We start from the raw sequence: 13,666 nt of genomic DNA, 5'->3' as shown, positions 1-13,666 counted from the left end.
AATTTTGTTTTACATTTATACTCTGTGTAATTGTCATACAATTTTAATAAAGAAAAAAACCAACCATTTCCCCATTTCATCCCACCATTTAAACATACGAGCCACATAAATATCTTGTAACAACTGAAACATTGAAAATATCTAAAAGTCGTATTCAGTATAATAATGGCCACTTAAGTCGTAGATAAACCACTAAGGGAACCACTAAACGACTCTGAATGCGATACTATATATGTGGCAGTAAGTTAGTGGTGGGGTGAAGTGGGTGTTGGTGGGGGGGGGGGTTTGTATGTGTTTGTGTGTGACGTGATGAGTTTGTTAGTGGTGTTGTGGCGCGCAGCTGCTCCTCTGCAGACGAGGAGGACGTGGACCCCGACACGAAGGCGGCGCGCGAGAGAGAGCGCAGGCAGGCCAACAACGTGCGGGAGAGGTGCGACATACACATACATACATACATACATACATGTCTCATACAAATTATAAAAATAAAGGATTTGTTTTAAAAAGTCCTTCCCCATAACATATGACAACAGCATTTGTATATTATGTTAAAATGTATTTTAACATCTTTTAATATATAGTCATAGATTTCCTGCACATTTTCAATAGACATAATGTTTTTTCGTAATAAAACTATTTTGAAAGTTAAAGTTTCATTATAAACAAAAAAAAAAAACAGATTTCAAATCAATTTTTCTATGACAACTCTGCACATCATACATGTATTGTAAAGATATAGGATTAATGTAACATATACAGTGTAAACTCTTCATAACGAAACTCAAGGGACTGAGCATTTTTTTGTCGTTATAGAGAGTTATCGCTATATGGAGTGAACAAAAAAACCAAATTAACAAGATAACATAACATAAACAATAATACAGATAATAAATATTCACTGTCTACAAATATGAACACATTTCTTCGTAATAGAGAATGGCGTATCGCTACAAAGAGTGTTTCAATATATGAGTTTTAACGCAAACCAACCAAGTTGGGCTCACTTCAACGTTACAGGGAGTTTATTGTTATAAAGGATGACGTTATAAAGAGTTTACACTGTATATTGACCGCACTAACCACCATGTGTATTGAAAGTTTCAGTTTATCATCTCACAGTTAAACCGCTAACTATTTGGGTCATAGTGTATACATTGTACTGTATGTATTCATTACATATATATATATATATGTTTATGTGTATGTCTTTTAGGTTTAAGGTAAGTACGAAAGTTACGTTTATTACACACTAGATATCGCTCGCGACAGTCTTCTACACTATGTTCTATATCTGTATCAAAGTTCATAAAGTTCTGTTGAATCGTTCCGGAGATATCTTCAAAGATACATTCATCCATTTAAACAAACGCATTTATTATATAAGATGAAAAAAAAATCGTTTTGCCTGAAAATATTTTGTATTTCAGGTTAAATTAAAAATAAATCAATTATTGGAACGAATAAAGTAAAAATAAAACATTTTTAAGTTATTACATATTAACGTTAGGTTCAATCTTAATTCATTCATTCAATTCGTTCTTCCGGGGATTTATTTCATTCATTACGGTCTCGAAATCTGTTAATATTGTCATTCATTCGTTCGCGTAATAATCATGCGCTTGTAACTAACCAAAGGTCGCGGGTTCATTTCTGTTGCGTTGTTCAGTTGAAACAGGAGGTCGGCTGTCTCTCTCTCTCTCGCGCGCCGCCTCCCCCCTCCCCCCTCTTCCAGGTAAGCTCATGTGACGTCACAATAAGAGACTTGAAAACTAAATATCCCTTTAAAAGTACGAAAAAAAAACATAAAACAATTTTTGCAGTTGTTTTTTTCAATGAAAATGAGAACGTATATTAAAAATGGATCGATCACTGCAGATGTCACAATACCAGTTACAAACACACCAACGTTACATGTTCACATATAGATAAATGTGGGTAGTTGTGAGACTTGGTTGTTGTAACGATCGCGTTGTGCAATAGTTGCTCGTCAGCGGACGAGGGGGACGAGGACGTGGACCCTCAGGCCAAGGCGCTGCGGGAGAAGGAGCGCCGACAGGCCAACAACGCCCGGGAGAGGTGAGCTCCCCCCTCCCCTCCCTCCCCACCCACACACATACATACATCTCTGCATATACTATGACTCAAATTGTTTATATATTTTTAAAGCGGTAGCTGGCTAAAATTATTTCAAATATTTTATAATGTTTATCTTTTTCAATACAGCATGGTGCGCGTCCAACAAAATATTCTGTTCTATGTCATTTAGAAGAATTTCCATCATGGTCCTTCGAGATCTATGTTAAAATAATATTTTCAGAAGTTACATACATTTTAAAGGACTTAATGTGATTATATTTGTATGTAAATGTACAGGATAAGGATACGTGATATAAACGAGGCGCTGAAGGAGCTGGGTCGCATGTGTATGACACATCTGAAGAGTGACAAGCCACAGACGAAGCTCGGCATCCTCAACATGGCAGTCGAGGTCATCATGACACTCGAACAGCAAGTCAGAGGTCAGTATCATTCAATACTGGATCTTAAACACATCGATATAGAGTTTAAAATTGATAGAAATATTACATACATTTTATGGTTTAAAATTATTTCTTCTGTTACTTTTCAGAGTTCAAAGTTAGATAATTGACTGTCAATGTTGTGTTACAGAACGCAACCTGAACCCGAAGGCGGCGTGTCTGAAGCGACGCGAGGAGGAGAAGGCGGAGGAGGCGCCCAAACTGCTGCCCGCCCCCCTCCACCACTACCAGCCCATGCCGGTACCCCACCATATATACACTTTGATACTTTAGCTGTATATATTGTGAACAAGTAATAAATTTGTGTTGTATGTCTGTAGGGCATGGGTCCGCTAGGAGGGCAGCCCCCGAGCGGCGCCCCCCCACAATAGCGACGTGTCGCCCGACCCTGCGCTCTGCACTGACACACGTGATCGCCCCCGACACGCCCCCGACACGCCCACTGCGCCACACATCGCCACTTCTTCTATATTACTCTAAATTGTACTTGTGTATGTTTGGTATCGAATTTGTAAAATTTCTATTGATATCTGAGATAAATTCCTCACGAATGATTTGTTTACAAATTTTCCCGTCGTTTCTTGTAAATATTGTATCAAATCTGGTTTTTTTTTTCAAAAACTTTCTACGTTCACTATATAATCGCTTGTGTGAAATTTATCTCAACCGATAAAGTGGCAAATGTATATCTTCCGTCTGCTGACATCGGTGTGTCATGCGACGGAAATGACACCCCAGTGATTGTGTCTAAAGTTCCGCCTCAGTGAAGTGCGTCTCAAATGTGTCGACATGCGGCTGTCGCGAGGGGCGGGGGCGACTGCGAGCTGCCCCCGCCCCGGCCCTGGCCCCGGACCCGGCCCCCGCCCCGGGGCGAGGCGATCTATCCAAAGAGTGTGGAGAAGCAGTGCGCAGTCCGGACTCTTGTAGCTGTAAGTTGTGTATATTGTTAGATGTAGACATAGTTTTGTATATGCCCAGTTCGGGCTGACGGAGAATCGGAACGGAATTGTAAATTACTAGCCTAGAACTAGTTATGTATAGGTATCATAGTGTAATTGATAGATATATAAGAAAAAGATATTTTTTAATTACGATTTAGAAATGTTTCGTTTCGCTGCCACAAGCAGAGGTAAGTCCCGAGGTCCATTTTGGAGGATATCATTTCTCCGACGACACCGCTCGCCTTCGTAATGTTGTGTACTGTCACTGGCAAATCTCGACAATAACCTCGAAAATGGACTTCTAACGTCAGAAGTCCATTCAACGTTTATACGAGTTTTTATTTTTTAATAATGGACGCGTTAACTAATGTGACGGTTAAGTTGTCCGCACGATTCACGATTTCAAAACATTGACTCGATTAATATTTGCCGGTCAAAAAACAACTTGTAGCACGAGATGACGTCATTTATCTATACAATCCATTATAGTAAGACATGTATGGAGTTTGGACAATGTTGTGAGGACGTGAATCGTGTGGTTTACTTGTCAGGCTGCGTTCCGGTCGCGCTTTTTTTATAAATGCGTGGGCTCGTCGCGAGCGGCCATATTATTTATTAAATGCATGCATTTATAGAAAACGACCAAACAAAATGGCTGCTAACTTAAGAATGTACTTAAGGGATATTATTTTTTTGTTCTCTTTGTACCAAAACTCCAGTGAAACTTTATTGGTTTGACGTTTTTAGTTTAATCTACGCTCGGTCGTAGTTTATTTTTTATTTTATTTTTTATATATACATTTATTTGGTAGCTATTTGTTATAGATGTTTTGATGAAGTACTTATGTAACTGTGATTGACCTCCACAACGTTTACTACACGAAAATGTTGAAGTTTTTTTTAAATGTACAATAAAATAACAGAGAATTGATTTTGTATGTATGAGTTGAGTTTTTGTGTAGTAAATGTTGTCCCAATGAAGTTAATTTGACAAAATATTTTTTATGTTCAACGTAATTTTATATTCGATTGTGAACTTGTATTTATTAAATGATATATTTTCCATGACAAAATCACATCATGAAATATTTCTATAAAGAATATATTGGAATGTATGAAATGAAATTATATCGCCATATATTTTTTTCCGAAATGTGAGGTAAACGTTTTAAAAAATAATCGGGTGCTTTTTGGCCTAATATCTCACAATTTGGAACGCATGCGGTGATACAATTTTTTTTCAATTCTTTGTCAAAAAAAGACAATTTTGATTATATTCTTTCGATTTGAAAATCTGCGCTTTCTATTGCCATATTTTGATATATTTAACTTGATTTATAATATTATTTTAATGAAGGCAACACACGCAAGCTAACTTTGTAAATATAATTTACTTAAAGCTCAATTTTGGTGCACATTTTATTATATATTCATATTTTGAAATGTGTTTTAAATTGATGATTAATTTGTGTTTATGAGATGACATTAATGTCAGCGAGTGACAACAGATTTATATCTAAAAATCTATATAGAAACAATTACAATGTGTACTAGATAAGTAATCACTTAGATTATGAGTAAAGTACAATATTGCTAGTTGTTTCCTGATTTAGTTTGTGTTCGCGGAGACTGTGTATTATATAGTGAAGTAAGTTGTCTGCGATCGATGTCTACGGAGACTAAAAGGGGGGGTTTGACAACAAAATCAATCCCACCCTTTGTAATTTTCGTTTTAAATTTTTTAAAAAAATTCTTATTGGAAAAAAGTTCAAAATATTTTTTTAGTATTCGTATGTTAGTACTTAGGCCACTTAATCACTTGCGACTCTTTAGTTTAGCTTTAGTTGACTTTCTCTTCCATCTAGAATTTAATTTAAGTTTTTTTTTTTTGATAATTATAATGTTTTGTTGTCTGTGCGTACGTCGTATGTGTACGAGATGACAATATATCGATATGAAATATGAACCCATAATTTATTCGCAATATTGAAGCTCAGATTTTTAAGAAACCGAAGGTATTTTTTTCTGTTCCGTTGCATTAATCCTGGAGATTGTGTACAAAACGAGGCTTTATTCGCAATTTATTTTGTTGATTTTGTTTTTTTTTCTGTTCCGGCCTCGGCGCCACACTAGCGCCACCACTGTTCAAATGCATAGTTTAAAATGATATAATTAAAACAAGAAAGCTCTAATTATAAAAATGAATAATATTAATTAAATATAAATGTGCCATTCATTTTGCTATTTGTGTGTTTTATTTTGACTCTATAAAGATACATAATACAGTCGCATATGTATTTGTTATTTAATTTAATACTAGCAGTCGCCCGCGACTTTGTCAGCGCAGTATTAAAGAAAGGAAAAAATATCCCAGTGAAAGTCAGTCCAGCAGTTACAGAGATTACCTAAAATAAACCCAGACTTGCAGACAAACATTCAGACACAAAGAAAACTTAAAAATAAATCGTTTTTCGTTAAAGGTAAAGCAAATACATCAGGTACACGAAATATGAATTTTTAATTTCGATATAACATAAAGACATACCAATTTCTTTACATATATAGTTAACTGGCGCAGGCATTGAGTAAGTAAAGAAAACATATAGTTGTATAAAACTTTATTCCTTTAATAAAGTAGATAACACACTGTAATAATTATAAAGCCGTTGAGTTTTAACATTTTGATTCTGTTTGTACAAATGTTGATTAACACAAAATATATAAAGAAACCTCCTTTTTGTGTTTTTAATAACTTTAATGAAATATAAACGGAATACATAAGTAATGTAACAAGAGACATAGTTTATCGTCTGTCGGTTTTGCCAACGCCACGTTTGCCTGCGAACAGATGTTTGGGCATCTTGGTGCCGATGAAGCGATCCGCCTCCCCCTTCAGACCCATCTTCTTCGTCTTCTTGGCGATAGCCACGTGCGCCATCTTCTTTGCTCTCTTTTGCATCTGTAAAATACAAAAAATATAACATAAATAACTAGTGTAATGTAATTATTTCTTATACAAAATGAACGCGAATTATAAATAATGAGTGTTACAGTAACCGTTGGTTTGTGACACCAAAATTTCTGTATAAAAAATATCGTCAAAAAAAAATACCTTTGCTAAAACATAGACAACATCTTTTAAATTCAGTCTCAGAAACCCACGATAAAATAATGAAAGATAACTCAATAACTATCATACTTTAGTATGAGATTACATTTAAATACATTAAAAAACATCATTAATGGACTCATAAAGGACACTGAGTACAGTTTTAGAGTATTTAATTGATACATACGGCGACATCTTTAACACCCTGTGTATCTCTAGGTGGTCGGGACACTGTGCGGTCTGTGCGCGCGCGTTTCGCCGCCGGAGCTGAAAGTGAACGTGAACGAGATCGCGACACAGTGCGTGTGAAGTGCGCCTCTCGTGTCTCTGACATGTCCACACCTGTAAATTACATAAATAAACCATTATTAAATAACACTGGCAACACCATATCTTGATATAAAGAAAACCAAAAAGACTAGTATTAGACTTAATAAAAATATGTATAAAGAAAGATGAAAAATGCTATATTTTTAAACAAAAAGAATATTCCTTTTTTTAAATTAAAAAATGTAAATCGATAAATATCTTCGAAGATAGAGGGCTCAAATTTTTACACAATTTTTTTTTTCGTCACAACAAAATTTTGATATAGGACCGAAAAAAAAAAATAATCGATTTATTTGGCACAGTCTAATATATATAAAGAAAGATGAAAATGCTATATTTTTAAACAAAAAGAATATTCCTTTTTTTTAATTAAAAAATAGATCCGATAACTTTATCCTAATAACAAATTTCTTGATACATAGAATGTTGAAAAAGTGCTTAAATGACCTCCAACAAAATAGACCTATGACCAGGTCAAGGTGATGTGTCAGTGTGAGATGTACAGACCCAGTTTCTCCATCTCGTCCCGGAGCTTGGTGGTGGAGCGATCTCTTGCTCGAGCTCGACTCGTGCGCGGCATCACCGGCTTCGTCGACTGCTTCGTGAGACGAGACTCGTCCTTCAGGATCGCCTTCTTGTTGCTGTTGCAATTTAATATCGTTTCAGATTAAAGCAAACTACAAAAAAGAATCTATGAAATTACATGAGCAGTTTTATTTTATATCTATTAGTCAAAATAAATATATATATATATATGCAGGTTCATCAGCACAGGATTTAAAAAAAAGTATCCTGTATTCCTGTATACATCTTTCATTCAAGCTACCTTTCCTTCAAACCCCATTAAAAACGGTCCAACCATTCTGGAGATTACCTGGAAGAAACATGGCCTTACGAGACATACAGACAGACAGACACAAATTTTGTTATTAGCAACTCAAATACATTGATATATAACATACCGTATCTGTGTGGCGAGCTGTCTGATCTCTCGCATGGTCTCGTCCAGCTCTATCTTGGGCACTGCGTACATTCCACCAGCCTCACGCACCTCCTCCTCCTTCTCCAGCTCAGCAAGTTTCTGCAACAAGACACACCATCTTATTTGTGATGTTAAAAATACCACATTTAGTAGTTGAATTTACAAAAATATCTTTTGATCCATAAACATCTACTTTTTTATCACTCAACTCAAGATTTTAAATCAAGTCACAATTAAAGCACAGAGAAAAGTACAGCTGAAAATAACTATTTTGCTTATTGTTATTTAACCAATATGAATCGACTAACTGTAGCCTGCGACTCTGCCCGCGCGGAATTATAAAAAAAACTTAACAAGTAGTCTATGTGTTCTTCCAGATTATGTTCTATATCTGTGACAAATTTCATCAAGATCTGTTGAACCGTTCTGGAGATACCTTCTAACAAACATCCATATACATACATCCAAATATTCGTATTTATAATATTAGTAAGATAAGTGCTGTCAGACATGTTTCAAATACAGATCTAGAAGTATATAGAGTTCTAAGTTACTGACGTCGAATATTTCTGGGTCGATGTAGTCTGCGATGTTGTGTCCCTCCCAGAACTCGGGGATGGGGTCATGGCGCTCCTCCTCCGGGATCTCTGAATAGTTCTTCTGCAGATCTGCAACATTCACATCATATACAGTATTATTAAATAGAACAATGTCTAACTAGAGTTCACTAAACCTATGGCCACAAGTTAAACTAAATTATAACAGCACACTAGCGCCCCCATGTCAACTTTAAAAAATGTTACAAAATCCTCTTTGTACTGTAGTTGTTCATTTTCTGTTAAACCGTCGATTTCTAAACCCAAAATGTCTTTCTTTACAAAACATCTCGTCATCCCATGCATTATCTTTGACAACACAGAGATATGTTTTAAACGGATATTTTAGTCTCAGAAACCCACGATAAGTAGGTTTTATATATATATATATATATATATATATTCTAACTGAACCAACCGCGAGTTTGACTATACATCAGCTATTTGTATCTTTCAAGCAAGAAAAAATTATTAGGGTATAATAGGATTCAAATTCTATGGCGGATCGTGAGTAGCTGGGAATTCATATTTGTACATAAAAAGCATTTGCAAATTGTCTAGTACGAATTTCTTTTTTTATATTACAAACTGACAAACAAGTAAGTGACCACATGAATTCGCCGAAACAGCGAAGCGACCGCTGCCCATAGACATTCACAATTGTAGATGCGTTGCCTACCCTCAATCGACGAAGAAGAAGACGTTCAAAAAGAGAATATTTAACCTTCCTATGCATCACCTCCTCCATCAAATCCATCTCCCCTTCCCATCCTTTCCTTATAAGAAAAGATGTGGGAAGGGAAAGAGGACTAAAATGAGTCCTCCAGTACCACACTCATCAGACTGTACTTGGAATTACTTCCACTTGAGGTCTGTCTTCTGTGTGGTCGTGGTATTTCACTGAGCGAAGACAATTCGTGCAACTGTTGTTGTTGCTGACGTCTACCACTGTTGTATATATCATACCGAGGATGTAGTCATCTCCCTGTTCAAGTTCAATCTCTCTCTCGAGCTTGCGCTTCCTGTTCTCCTTGTTGGCGCGCTGCTGCAGACGAGCTGCTGCTGCTGGCGGGATGACCGGCGGCCGCGCTTTGCCGTCGCGTGCTGCTGGCACCGCCACGTGCAGACGGTTCAGGATACCGTCCACCTGACATACAACTGTATACTATACTGTCGCCAGCGGCTTCGTCCGCACGGAATTAAATACTTGACTAGTAGCATATGTGTTCTTACAGACTATGTTCTACATCTAAATTTCATCAAGATCCGTTGAACCGTTCCAGAGATACCTTCTAACATCCATCCATCCATGTAAAATTGATAATATCCACAACTATAATTTCAATCTGTCACGATGAAAAAAAAGAATATTTAAAGTATTACCAAATTATTTATTTTTTGAAAAATAAATCAAACCAAAACTATTTGAATTACCTAACTACATGTAAACTAAAAATAAGTCTGATCGAGTGATCAGACTGATTGGTGAGTACCAATTAACATATTTGGATTGGTTAATTTGATATGGATTAATATGTTCAGTGCCATCAACTAAACTTCGGAGTAAAAAATCTTACTACTGTATAGTTCCATTAGGATCTTTTGGCAGGCGGAAAATATGTGAACTAACAATGTCATTTTGACAGCGTCATATTTTAACCAATGAGGCAACTGTATGATTTAATATAACCAATAATTTTGAAATTCCATACAAATATTGCTAATACTAAATTCTGTTTCATAAGTTGCAGATTAATTATTTAGAGTTCCAACATGGATGACTTACGGATGAATTTAGGAAACTTTTGCTCACTGGTAACCCATAAAACTTGTAAATCTGTCAATGTCAATAACTGACATAAGATCTTCGTAAAACTATATGTACACCAGCTGACCTTCTTGGTCCTCATCTTCTCGGTGACTCTGTGTGAGAGCAGACGCTCGCAGGCCTCGATCTTCACCTCCTGCACACCCTCCTCCGTCATGGTGGACATGCGCATCACCGGCACAGTGCGCAGCTCAGAGTTTGAGTCCACGCTGCAATAACAAACAATCTTACTAATATTATAAATGCAAATGTTTAGATGGATGTTAGAAGTATGAAGTGGGAGTAACTCCACGTTTCGTCTGATAAGTGTGGTGCCGGAGGCCTAATTATAGTCCATGTTCCTGTCCCACCCTTTTCTTATAAGGAAATGATAGGAAGGGGAAGTGGATTAGGAGGACAGGCATAGGAAGGGGAAACTTCCTCTTTATGTGCGTCCCCTGCAATTGCGTCGCTTCACTATTTCGACAAATTCAGCGGCTGCTTCCTCATTGGCCTGTTTTAATATAAAAAAAAACGTAACTTACTTGACCAAGTTGCCTTTAGCGCACACCTCCTCCAGCTGTTGGATGAGCTGCCTCTTGCCCTCTGGCAACTCCTCCGGCTTCACCACGTCCATCTTGTTCAACACCACAATCAGCGGCTTGTTACTGAACAATGGCTTTATACTTTCAAACAGTGATATCTGAAAATATACATAACTATGGTTAGTATTTTCATAATTAAACATTTTACGACTAATTCTTATATACTACTAGCTTTAAAAAATAGAAAACGGGGTAAAAATTATCCTATGTCCGTTTCCTGGTTCTAAGCTACCTGCCTACCAATTTTCAGTCAAATTGATTCAGCCGTTCTTGAGTTATAAATGGTGTAACTAACACGACTTTCTTTTATATATATAGATAGATAGATTTCTATATGTGTACCTGTTCCTCTATGTTATGTCCACATTGCTCGGAGGGGTCTATGAAGTAGAGCACTGCTGCGCGCAGATGAGCAAGCGCAGTCACAGCCTGCATCTCTATCACATTGCGTTCCTCCAGCGGGTGATCCAGGATTCCAGGTGTGTCTATCACCTGTGTATGGTACAGATATTATTCCAAATCAATACAAAAACTGCAAATTTAGTTATTGAGCTGCGGCACAACGGTTCAACACTATCTGATCAGGTTCAGAACTGATTTACACATGTCTACTGCTATAAGGGTGTATATTTCTTATAATGATTGACGTAATTTAAAAAAAAAATTAAAAAATATCTTAATTTTGTAACTAACCTGCCATCTCAGATATTTGTAGTCGGTGTGCCCCACATACAAGCTCTTTGTGGTGAATGCGTACGGTTGTACTTCTACATCTGCTCTTGTGATCTGAAAGTTTTATATAAATCCATACATATTTTGTATATCCATACATTTTTGATTGTTAAAATGAACATTTTTACAAGTAGAAAAAATCTCGAAAATCTTGAAAAAATTAATAAACAAAAGCTTGTATGGATAAAAGCCAATGTTTCTTAAGAAATATAACACTTTTTGTTTGATGATCCATTTCCGATACTTATTCAGGGATAAAGGAAAATTAAGTTAATTTAACATTTTCAAGTTTTAATAAAAATCATACCTTGTTAATAAAACTGGATTTGCCAACATTGGGGAAGCCACAAATGATAATTGTTCTTGTATATGGGTCTATTGAAGGCAACCTCGCCAAGTGTTGTCGGACCTAAGCAAATGAAAAAAGCAATTGTTAGTAAACTTACTTTTAACTTATTCAATTAAACCTCAATTTAGAATCAAACAAATAAATCATAACATAAGGCAATCCCATTTTAATTTTCTTTAATCCATTTAAAACTAGGTTTTTTTAACTAAAACTTCAAAATATATTATACCTGTTCTAAGTATGTAAGATTGGCACCCTGTCTTTTCATGATAGTTGCCATCCGACCCAAGGCCGCTCTTTTGAGCTGTTTGCAACGGTACAGGGAGTCTCCATATTTGAGCAACCTCACATAATCTTTTGCAACACTGTAATATAGTAAATTTCACTTTATTTAAGCAAATGTTAATATCACTGAATATCTTTCACTCAGTTTGCTTTGCAATAGCAATTGGATAAACAAGAGTCCAAGGGATTGCAATATTTTTCCTTGTAGATGTTTTGCTCTAACCCAAGTTTCTTGCTAATGGAGGTTGTCCATCAAGACTGGACAATGACTCTCTCCTATCCAAGATTGACTAGTACTAGTAAATTCACAAACATTTCTAGTAAAATACATATTTTCACATAACCAGTTAGCTACTCTTATTTTAGATTATCAAAACATTTAGTTTCACAATTTTCCTAAACATAATTTGGTGTTTAAACAAAACCAATTTAAATTAATAAAAGGGTCTTACTTATCAATAAGATGTCGTGCAGTGTTGAGCTGACCCAAGCCAAGTTTGTAATGATCTTTGTCATAGAGAACATTCATTAGATCAGCATAAAATGGGTGAACATCATCAAGTTTTGGAAATTCCTGAAATGTGAAAAATCATTTTTATTTCCAAAACTTAAGAATTTCAAAAACTAAATAAAGAATCTCTGTCTCTGCCTACACCTTTGGGTGACGGGCGTGAGTTATGTTGTTGTAAACAAAGCATACAAGCAACATGTATTTCATTTTATTGTGCAATAAAGTATTATGACCTTTATAGATATAGGCATAAGGTATAAGATAACAAACATTGGCCAAAAATGTTTAAAACAAATGTATTATAGGTTACTTTTACTTAATAATGTAACAGGGATATAGAAATTAAGAGTGGAGTTTTTTAATTGCTTTAAGATAAGGAAACTTACCTGAATAATCCTTGATAGTCGATCATGAAAATTTTGTTGTGTGAACTTTACTTTTCTTATATAAAATGCACGTATACGTGTTATTTTATAATGTTTATGAACAACTGTTGGCGTTTTACGTTGTGTTTTTGAAAGTATTATATCAATAAAGTCCTACAAAAAATTAAAAAAGATTTAAGGTTATCTTCCATATGTTTCGAGGTTTTTTTTACTTTAAGCTTTATTACACTCACCTTGGCTGTAGGAACTACAGCAATCTTTTTAAAGTTATATAAACTCATTTTGATCTATTTTATTCCTATTTTTGTTTAAAATAAAGTCTTGCAGAGTCCACACGTAAACACGTGTAGATCTGCAAATTAAAAAGGACGTAAGGCGAACATCAATGTCAATGTCAAAACAAAACAAAGAGCAAGTAAATACGGAAAACGTTATTAGGGAGTATCCAGTGAAACTTGAAAAGCAAGAGTTTGGTAACAAGCTTGTTAGTTGA

The 13,666-nt window shown here is 35.7% G+C and overlaps 2 protein-coding genes across 13 annotated transcripts in view; one reads left to right on the top strand and one right to left on the bottom strand.

The window, feature by feature from the left end:
- The window catches only part of LOC106715612 (protein daughterless), a 71,519-nt gene extending 68,520 nt beyond the window's left edge, over positions 1–2,999 (top strand). For 6 of the 12 annotated variants that reach the window (XM_045682399.1, XM_045682403.1, XM_045682396.1 and 3 more), the window contains 4 exons: positions 323–430; positions 2,374–2,519; positions 2,671–2,780; positions 2,861–2,999. In XM_045682399.1, the coding sequence (XP_045538355.1) occupies positions 323–430; positions 2,374–2,519; positions 2,671–2,780; positions 2,861–2,911 (415 nt within the window). In that variant the 3' untranslated portion in view covers positions 2,912–2,999. Of the gene's footprint in view, positions 1–322; positions 431–1,980; positions 2,077–2,373; positions 2,520–2,670; positions 2,781–2,860 lie in introns of all 12 variants that reach the window. The other 6 variants (XM_045682406.1, XM_045682404.1, XM_045682407.1 and 3 more) reach the window with 3 other exon arrangements.
- A 3,205-nt stretch (positions 3,000–6,204) lies between these two features.
- On the bottom strand, positions 6,205–13,556 carry LOC106715558 (nucleolar GTP-binding protein 1). Its single transcript, XM_045682387.1, has 15 exons — positions 13,407–13,556; positions 13,174–13,326; positions 12,729–12,850; positions 12,221–12,356; positions 11,950–12,051; positions 11,604–11,696; positions 11,253–11,402; positions 10,851–11,008; positions 10,394–10,535; positions 9,465–9,645; positions 8,461–8,570; positions 7,883–8,001; positions 7,428–7,561; positions 6,778–6,932; positions 6,205–6,440 (listed from the first exon to the last, which is right to left on the bottom strand). The coding sequence occupies exons 1-15, from the start codon at positions 13,452–13,454 to the stop codon at positions 6,285–6,287; spliced, it is 1,959 nt and encodes a 652-aa protein (XP_045538343.1). The 5' UTR covers positions 13,455–13,556; the 3' UTR covers positions 6,205–6,284.
- Positions 13,557–13,666: the final 110 nt, after the last annotated feature.

This window comes from Papilio machaon, chromosome 19 (genome assembly GCF_912999745.1).
Source record: "Papilio machaon chromosome 19, ilPapMach1.1, whole genome shotgun sequence".
NCBI classification, from domain to species: Eukaryota; Metazoa; Arthropoda; class Insecta; order Lepidoptera; family Papilionidae; genus Papilio; species Papilio machaon.
The sequence above is the reverse complement of the archived record's forward strand: the minus strand, read 5'-3'. Positions and strand labels throughout refer to the sequence as shown.